This window comes from Notothenia coriiceps, unplaced genomic scaffold (assembly GCF_000735185.1).
Source record: "Notothenia coriiceps isolate Sejong01 unplaced genomic scaffold, NC01 NC01_scaffold00010359, whole genome shotgun sequence".
NCBI lineage: Eukaryota > Metazoa > Chordata > Actinopteri > Perciformes > Nototheniidae > Notothenia > Notothenia coriiceps.
In genome coordinates, this window is record NW_011343060.1 from 826 (window position 1) to 11,416 (window position 10,591).

At 40.8% G+C, this 10,591-nt stretch overlaps 1 protein-coding gene across 1 annotated transcript in view; it reads right to left on the minus strand.

Annotated features, from left to right (window-relative positions):
• Positions 1 to 242: 242 nt before the first annotated feature.
• The window catches only part of LOC104945970 (protein CFAP46-like), a gene marked incomplete at its 3' end in the record, with an annotated part of 20,089 nt that continues 9,740 nt past the window's right edge, over positions 243 to 10,591 (minus strand). The window contains exon 11 of the mRNA XM_010771710.1: positions 243 to 324. Within this exon, the coding sequence (XP_010770012.1) occupies positions 243 to 324 (82 nt within the window). The remainder of the gene's footprint in view (positions 325 to 10,591) is intronic.

The window sequence follows — 10,591 nt, forward strand, 5'->3', positions numbered from 1 at the left end:
CTTTAATACTTTTTAATGCATGCACCATATGTAACATTAAGTTGGCTCTTTTTCTGCTGTAACAACGTACATTTCTCTAATGAAGGTATTCTGATTCTGATTAAATGAGTGCTAAATAAACAGTTTGTGGCTCGTTCTTTAATAGATGCCAGGAATAAGCTCTATTGTAGTGCAGCTTTGAAAAAATAACCAGATTGACTGATAATACTTTTGTGTTTTATTCTGATCATTTATGTTATTACCTCTTGTGCTTGTCAAGGCTGGATTGGCGGAGAACACTGGCATTGTTCTGAACAACGTCAAAGAGAAGAACAAGGCGGCACTCTGAGTACAGGAAACATCAGCATCATTATCTGGCAACAGGATTAATACAACAACTCCAGAATAAATACTGTATACAATCAACTGTTGACAACAAAATACACATCACAGAGAGTCACGTAAAATGCATATTGTTTTAGATGTCGTGTGTGTGTAAACAATGTGAACTTTCTTCAGCTCAATCTGAACACAATGAGTTAAGCGATACCAGGAGTTGAAGGCCAGATTGAAGTGTGAAGAAGAGAAAAGGCCCGGACACACCAATCTGACACCAAATAACTGACACAGACGGACCCCGACTGTTGCGTCTTGCGTTTTGGCCATGTGTCGCACTGGAACACACCGCAAAGACTTCAGCCGACAACCAAAGAAGCACGTACGAACTGCGCATGCGTGAGTGGCAATAACTCTCCTTACCAGCAGGCGGTGGTAGTGTGTATTCGTCATTCAAAAGAGGCAACAACCGGAAGACAGACTGCATGATTATCAAGAAAAGAAGAACAGACTGCGTGATATAAACAAACAACAAATAGCGTGTGCGTTCCATTTTCACTCTACAACGAGAAGCTCATGGGGCTTTCCCGAGCCTGTGTTGAGAGCTGGAGTTAAATGAAATCTCAGATTTGCCTTCTTAATAGTTTGTTTGGGTCCCTCACTTCCGTACTTTAACGAACTCCTTCTAGGGACCTTATCCGATCGACTCCAAATTCGTTGGGTAGCGTATTGACACATGGGCGAAAAAACGATATCACGAAACTTTACTTTTTTCGTGATTTGGCGTCAAATTTCACGTTGACTCGATGCTAGGCGTTCACTCGTCACGATGATGTCATAACTCCAACTGACATGCTCAGAACGCCACCAAACATCCCGTGAGGGTCAACACTGTGGCCCTGAACAGCTCTACACCACATAATGCTTACATAATGTGGCGTTACCATGGCAACGCATCCCTCGCCATAAAATACGATGTCGCTGTAACTCCAATCGTCCCCCAATCTTCACTTGTATATCACCGGTCCATGCCTCAACAGCTCTACATCAAATCTGTGATCTCACTATATGCCATTTTCCATGGTAAAGGTTTTCTCATAATTTCAGTGAAAATGCTCCAAACGGCCCTAAACTTCACAGGTTTTGTAAGGATACAGCCATTAACACATCTAAGCGTATTCTGGGATGTCATCATATGCCATTGCAATGGCGACAGATCAATCGCCATCAAACACAATGTTTATATTACTGCTGTAACTCCCATGTACGTTGTCCCATCGGCCTGGAACTTTCCACGTCTGCCAACGGCCGATTCCGGAAAACACCTGCCTGACACGTCGACGTGCGGACAACGGCCTGCGAAGCGTCGAAGACCCGCTCAACACTGCTTGCAGCTTTAATTATGATTCTGTTTTAACATTTTCTAAGTATAGAGCCAAGCCACTCCAGAATAACAAAATAATCGCTCTATTAAAAAGACTTTCTATTCCAAAACTCATCATGGATCATGGTGTGAAAAGGTGTGGGACTAAAGGTGATAAATAGCTTTGACTAAATATCTACTATGAAAGTAAGGTATAGTTAAAAAAATGCCAGCTATTAGTATATAGTTTCAGTGATGAATTTTCTCACATATTTTGTACTCTTTCTTTACTGTGTTGGAAATAGCTATGGATCAATTGTGTCTGTTAGTTATGAGGGTATGATTGTAAATAATTGAATTCATGAACATGGGAACTTTTTGTATTTTTTTTGCTGCCTTAATTTTCCATAATTTCCTTGAATTACTTTAAGGTGGAAGATAGAGGCAATACATATCTTCTATAAATAAACTAAGAAATAACATTCAAGCCATAAGCATCCATTAGAATGTTATTGTACTTTACACATTGGAACTGGAAACACCTGTGGCTATGTGGCAATCAGTCATGCCACACAGCAACATATGCTATTAGCAGGACTCAACTAGAGAGATATCCTGTTACTATAAAGGTCAGTTTATTTGTTAATACACGAATGACTGGCAAATACTGTACCAGCTCTTGGAGTAGACCTGTAGGTGTGAGAGAACTGGAGACACCAGGTGTGTGTCAGTGAGGTCATCTTACTATGTTATCTGCTGCAGTGAGGATGGGCACTGCCTTGCAGCTATTTGAGCTCACTTCCTTTACACTTACAATCATAAACGTGTCTGTGGCAAGACGTTACAGGCTGCCCCCCCCCCTTTGCTACTGAGCGGCCTGGGGCCACAGCAGCAGTCCACTAAGATATCAATCATCTAATCATTGGCACAAGAGAGCCAAGTCCTCAAGCTTTGTCCCTTAAAGAATCATGTTAAGAAGTCATTTAGAAGCAATATTATTGTTATTAAAAAAAAGAGCAATGTGTAGGATCCAGGGAGAATAGGCAGAAATACATGTTTCATTAGTGTATAATAACCTGAAACTAGTGCTGGGCTTAGTAATAATATCTGACTTGTTAATAGTATGTTGCTATTTTAAGGCTATCTCTAGTCTCTAGATAATACACCTTGACATTTCTTATCTTCTTTAAAAATAACAATTAACAACCAACAGTTAACTAATATGAACACCCTGAGGTGGTGAAACTCTATTCTGAAGTGAGATTGGTCTTTTGAAATGTATTATTTGTTATTATGATTGAGTAATTATTCACACAAACAACATTTTTTCTCTGAAATAAAGTTTGAAAAAAAAAAAAACATGAAAAATGTTTTGCTTGACACTGTCTCCTTTTTTCCTCACTTCCTTCAGATATACAAATAAACGCATGATACACCACACACTCTCGTGCCAAGGAGCATGCGTCTGCGTGTCTAATGCTGGCCGCATAGAAGGATATAATGTGAAAATGTATATTTATATTTTGTCATTTACTACAACCCACACACGACAAGCCACAATACATCAAGTATATTGGATATATCTCCCAGTCCTACACCTGAAACCAAAACATATTGGCTTTAAATGAGCCCTTAATTTCTAAATAGGACACAGGTCCTCTTCCAGCGAGTCTGCCATGTTTTAGGCCTCAGGAAGTGAGCTGGGCATTTATTTTAGTAGCCAGACGGTTGTAATACACTTTACTTGTCAGTCTGTGACACAAATTGGGACATGTAAGGCTTTTTGACAAGTATTTACTTTGGGAAAGAGACGTCTGTAAGTTAGGGATGTGCATCTCCATCACTGAGGCCGATGCGATGCGCATCTCGATACGTTGCCACGATACGATACATTAACGATACCTTTGAAACACCAGGCGATGCGATACGATACGATTCACCCCTGTTGCGATACAGTTCGATACGATTTGATTCAACATTATGCGATTCGGGGCGATACGATGCGATTCAACACGATGCAAAAATAATGATACTTCAATATGGTACGACAGAGGATTTTTGTTTTATTCCTTATATGCAGCAGCAAATCATACATTAACAAAAAAGTGCTTTACATATTTGGTACTGCACATCCCATCATGCCGTTTATTTTTTTACCTTTAAAAGCTCTCCAGTGTACAATTGTATAACACCTCACAGTTAAACAATGTAAGGATGCATTGCTCATGATTAACAATGTGCAAATAACAGCTACCATAGAGCAATGCCCATACAGCTGCCAGCCTGATGTGCTTAACACTCAGAGGCTAACTCACCAGTGAGCAGAAAGCAGTGGTTTCTATCTGAACAATAAAGAAAACAAATAACCTTTCACAAACAGGTATTTCATAACTGCTTACAGTAAGGAAGACATTTAAATTATTATTGGCCGTCACAGGCTGCTGTAAGCTAAACACACAGGCTCTGTAAGCTAAACACCTCTCACTGAGTGATTTAACTCATATGTCTCACTTTCAGGTTTCTCTTTTCAGCCGCAGACCCCACGTCGCCTCTTTATGTGCGTCGCTAAGTTCCTCGTACTACTTGTGTACTTTAAAGCGGCTCGGCATCGTTAACAATTTGCGAGTGATTTTTCAAGTTGACCGTCTGTAGTATATAGTGCCGCGCACATATACCATCAGGACGTTACTGATGGGGTGCGGCTGCGGAGTGATACTGTGTGTATGCGAGTCCGCATCTAGGACGGATCTATGTATCATGGCTGTAGACCTGTTAAGTAATAAAGATACCTCATACAAAGGTCTACGGATACCTTATTACTCCCATGACCTGCGGTCAACTATATAGCATAAATGACTATTACACCGTCTTTCTTGAACAATCCGAAGTGTTGCCAAACGTTTGATTTGTAGGTATTTTTCGGTGCGCTGTGTTTCTCTTTCTCCTCAACTTCCGTGTGTGTTGATAACTGAGACTCTCGTTGTCCGTAGTGGCGAAGCAAATATCAAAGATCGTCTCTGGTGAGCGTTGACAAGATGAGGGGATTTTATATGAATGAATCGTTTTTTTACCGATGCAAAGACGCTACGCAATCGATGCATCGCGAGTTCAACCCGGTTCAACCCAAACTGTAGCCGATGTGCACTCTTTCAACCGGTGCACTCGCATCTTGAACGTTTATGCCGGTGCACCGATGTGAATCGGTGAATCTTAACATCTCTACTGTAAGTATATCCTTTTGGATACATTTAAGACCAAATCCAGAGTTATTTTCCCTCTCCATTCATTTGACTGAGCCGGGACCAGAAGTAACGTTGCAATGACGGAGCGGAAAGGAGGGCATAAAGGAGGGCCTTCTGCCTCTTCGATAGTTCTTCTATACGCTTGGAAAGGGAGATGTATAAAACGCATATAAATGTAGTGGTGACAAATTACCACAATTTCCAGAGAAGATACTGTATGTATGCAGATGGTGCTGGGTGACATTATTTTTCAGAGAAACCCAAATCTGCCATCTTACGTTCGGCTCATCTTATCCTGATGGCCAATTAAGCATGATGGGTTGTGCTTGTTGTGAAGTAACAGCTGGCATTCAGACCTTGGTGTCAGTCACACTATAGTTAGCAGCAGTAGCGCCAGGCTTGAGGGAGGCACATATGTCTGGCCTGGGGCGACGTGTGAGGGCAACCTGACACTCTGTCAATCACTCTGAGTCCACCTCAAGTCGACACACACTCACACCACCTCTGTATGCTGCTGAAATACGGAGGAAGATAAAAAAGATGAAGCGGACTCGTGAACTATCTTTGAAGATGTGAAGAAGTTAAAGTTTCCTCAGGGCAGGTTATTATTTATTCAAAGAGAGCTAAAAAGGAAAAGGCCTTCTCTAATAAATTAAAAAGGGGGAGGCGGTTAGAGTCTTTTTGTTCCCAAAATGTAAATAAATTAAAAAGGCCAAGGGTTCTTTAAAGATCATGCAAAGAAAAAAGAAACATTTAAATGTTAAGTTATTCATTAGCCTTCCTGAGACAAATGGACCAAAGGTTGACAGGATTAAATACATCTATCTTAAAATACTTAATAGAAATGTTAGAAATATTCTATAAAAATATATATTTTGAATTTTATATTGCAAAATATTATTTCTTTAAAAAATTACTTATTCTTTATTCTAAAATGGAGCAGCTTTCACAAAACCCAATTTTCCCCGCAATAAATAAAGTATTTTGATTGTGATTCCATCCTATAAGACTATATTCCATTAACCAATTCCTTACATTAAAAAAAAAAAAAGGAAGGATTGTTATATGGCTGATCTTTACATCTGGAATGAATGTTATTGTTTTCAATTTGAGCAAAAGAATAAACAAAAATATTTTTGAGTGACTGAAATGAATAGTATTCCGAAGCAATCCTCATCAGGTTTAGTCCGTTTTATGATGTTTTAGTAGATTGATGTTGAGGCAATGTTATAGCATGATCTGATAGGAATACCTACCGTAATTTTCGGACTATAAGCCTTTTTTCCCATTTTTCGACGCTGCGGCTTATATAACGGTGCGGCTAATCTATGGATTTTTACAGCTAACGGCCATTAGGGGACCTCCTAAATCTATGGATTTTACAGGTTACAGTCCACCACCTTTAACTCTATGGGCTCTATGGCCGGTCCGCGCCCCCCACCTTTAAGCGGCCGGCTCCAGCAGGAAAAGCTGGAGGCCGGAAAAGAGTGAGACAGGTAGCGCGCAAAAGTAAAAGTGGAACCGAGAGTGGTACGAGAGACAGAACGAGAGCAAGACAGACAGACATTACGAGAGCGAGACAGTTTGTCCCCGTACCACCGGTTGAAAACCACTGCTGTAGATCACTGCCGGTACGTGCGCTGGGAGCGCACCGTTTAAGTTTGAAAGTTGAAAAGTTTGTGTGTCTGAAACGCTATGTGATACAGTACAGTTTATACAGCACAGTACATCTTCTGTAGCTACTATTGCACTAAATGGTAACACTTGAATACGTTATGCAAATATGCAACTTGTTTGTTGAAATGTTAATAAATGGGAGCTTCCTCAAACAGCCCTCTCTTTCCCGACAATCCCCTCCGTGCACGAATCCTTACATATGGTAATTAAACATTAAAACACCTGCGGCTTTATAGTCCAGTGCGGCTTATATTAGTCTACACATCATTCAATTTAGCTGCTGCGGCTTATATCCAGGTGCGCCTTATATTCGAAAATTACGGTAATTGGATTTCTCACAGCAGAAGATGGATATTTCGCTATATTTACCCACACAAAGGGATGAAGATGATGGGTTTGCAGAGAAAGGCCTAAATGCTCCATTACTGCCTACATAATCCCACAAACAGCTCTGCTCTAAAAGGCAGTCACTCAGTCATTACAGCAGTTTGCCCACCTATTTTTTTTATCTTGAAAAAGGTTTGAACACCCGAAGAACTATGATTCCTAAAATCGTAGAATATAACAAGACACAGAGTGCTATAGATGTTAGGAAACATAGGAAGACTGGTCCTTATCGTTGTTATTATTATGTCTTTTATTTGAGGTGGTGATGACCTTTATTCGATCTTCTTTCTTAAAGTTTTGCCAAGGGCTAACATGCAGTGATAGTGGTAATGGAGTCTTTTTTATTTTCTAATCTTTTATTGGATAACCTTATATTATTACTTGCTGTGACCCAAAAAATTGAAGGTAATACTATATAATATTGTCTGCTTCCTCCTGTTTGATTCTGGATTGATTAATATCCCTTTGCCGCATGGCTCTCAGCAAAGTGGTTTGTCTTCAAGGAAGCTGTAAAGAAAATTACCGCCAAATTACATAAATGAGCTTTCCCCAAAACCAGTGGAAGGTTTTTTATCCCGATGAATCGCAAGGCAGCGAAAAGGCAAGAAAGCCGATTAATCAGCACAAGCTACATGTACCAGAGTATTAACACTGACTCGAGACCACTAGACCAACAGTAATAAAACCTATAGAATCAATGTCCTTGAAGAAATTGCTAGTGGAATGCTTATGCTGAAAGCTGAAGCTAAACTGCTATGCGAAATGTAAATGTGTAAGAAGAAAGTGAAGAATTTAGATTGAAATGATACAAGAACACACTGGGCTTGAATGTCGGTGATGAGGAGGATAGAAAGAAAGTAAAAAGGGGCTTTGGAAAGCAGCCCAGAATATTTGAACTGCAAACTTTTGAACTAACTTGAATGGTGAATGATCTGTCGCCATGCCAACGGCGATTTGATTGACATTCCCATAATACAGCTTAGATGCGTTGATGGCTGCATCGTTACCAACCTGTGAAGTTTTTGGGCCGTTTTTTCACTGAAGTTATGAAGAAAACCGTGTATTCATGGCGAGCCATTGTGTTGCCATGGCAAACCGGACATTTGAAGAAATCCAAAACTGGCCCGTAGATTGTCTTCACCGCTGGGAACCTGTTAGCACACGTGGAAAGTTTGAGCACTTTTTGAATATTTCATAGGAGTTATGCGACAATCAGTCCTTTTATGCCGCGAGGGATGCGTTTCCCATGGAAACCGGCATATGATGAAACCCCATAATTGCTAGGCTGGTTGAGGTGGACCGTTAACCATTTCTTGAAGTGTGGGTGCTGTTTTTTACCCTTTCATAGGCGTTATGACCAACATCATGGTTTTTTGGCGAGGGATTTGTTTCCATGAAACGGCAATAATGTGCGATGTCAGATTTGACGTAGAGTGTTGAGGCATGGGAGAGTTGATACAGGTGAAGTTGGTGGGAAGGACACCGGACCGTGTCCATTGGCCACAGCGACATCGTGTTTTATGGCGAGGGATGCGTTTCCATGGCAACCAAACCTAGGTGGGAGATCTCAGATTTGGCTTAAAAGCTGTTGAGGCATGGCCGGTGAAATATACAATGAAGTTTGGGGATGATCGGACCGTGTCCTTGGAGTACAGCGACATGTGTTTTACTGGCGAGGGATGCGTTTACATGGAAATGGCATATGATGACACCCCATAATGCTGCGTTCACACCGGACGCGATGCAACTTTTGGGGGCGGCGCGATTACATTTAAAGTCAATGCAGAGACACGATCAGACGCAAATTCGCTCCGACGGCGCGCATGAAGCGGTGGACGCGGCGCGAATCACGCGATTGAGGCGATTGATGGGGGCAGCGTCAATCGCGAGAGTTCAATTTTTTCAACTTGAGCGTCCAATTCACGTGACGCGTTCTTGTGGAAGCCAATCAGAGGTGAGGATCTCAGCCTGCCGTCACTGACGTTCAAACAGAAAACATCAGCCATTAGCTGTTAGCAGTTAGCACACAGAGCTCACAGCTCCTCATATCTGTTCAGAAACTGGACAAAAGTTAAACAAGTACAAACCACAGACTGTCTGTGTCATGGAGAATACAGTCGCTGGTTTATTTATGTCTGTAGGCCGTTGTTATGAGTGTGGACGGAGCATATACAACGTTAGCTTAGCCTGGTCGACCCAATCTCCATTCAGAAAACAAGCATTTTAAAAGGTTTTTCGCCTGCCGTCTTGTCTGCAGACTTGTCAAGCATTAATTCATGGTTTTTACTAACTGGTATCAGTATGTTGTTACGTCGGCATCATTTAGAAACGTGTATTACAACTTAATCACGGTAAAATATGTTCGTTTTGTTGTAGTTGTAGCCCCCGAGCCAGCGCGTCTTGTTTGAATGATGTGAGTAAACACAGCTGACAGCCGCGGTGAAAAAACAAGACGCGCTGGCTCGGGGGCTACAACTACAACAAAACGAACATATTTTACCGTGATNTTTGCACCTCTTCTTCTCCCACATTCCACATCGCAGAAACTCTGTTAAAACATTAAAACGTTCAGCTCGGTCGGGAATCGATGGCTATTACTTTTCTCATTCATAACTTTCATAATTCCAGAGATATATCCCATAATTCATCACATTTTTAACATGGAAGTCAATGGAGAAACTCTTCAGACTTGAACAATCTTCATGCAACTTCAACTGCTCCTTCTTCAACCGCTGCTCCTTTCTACTTTCACTCAGAAACCTCATTCCAACTTTAAAATGTTACACATCTTTCTGACATTATTCGTGTTACACACATTTTAAATCTGATTCATACTTTTAGAGATATTAAACATTGTTCAGACCTTGGTAAAGAGGCCTTCTTCAGATTTTAACATTAATGTATATTGAGCAGCTCGTTAAGGTGTATGATCTCAAAGCTAGAGTGGAGGACAGCTTGAAATTTGCCTTCATATTGTTTTTTAAACCTGCCATAATTCCCAAACCCTACACTCCTGAGACATAATTCGTCATGACAAGCGTAGGAAAACATCTCATAGCTTGAAAAATAAAAAAATAAAAAAATAAATAATTAAACAAAATGCCTCTTGAGGGCATGAAGTGACAAAAACGTTCAACATGTCTCCATTAAACCCCATTGTAAATTCAGCCTCATCTTTCCCCACCACAGCAGCCGCACACCTTTAGTTAATCTGCCAAAAAGGCCACATTATTAACCCGAAAGTACACAAAAAGTACACTTCAGATGCTCAAGTTCCTTGACATGCTTCACGTTTTGAAATGTCACCGATATCTGTTACGGTTCTTCAACAAAACGTTCACATGTAAGAGGTTTATCTCTCATTCAGAACAATGAAAATGCTCTCACCATGGAAACCTTTGATCTCTGGACACGTGTTAGCTCAAATATAAACACCTGTGTCATGGAACACGATGATGTCATAGCTCCAACTGACATGCTCAGAGCAGCAGATTTCAGATAATGGTTAACTCAGCGCTACATCAAATCTGATGTTACGTAATGTGGTGTTACTATGGCAACGCATCCCTCGCCATGAAACAGCAGCAGACTTCAGATAATGGTTAAT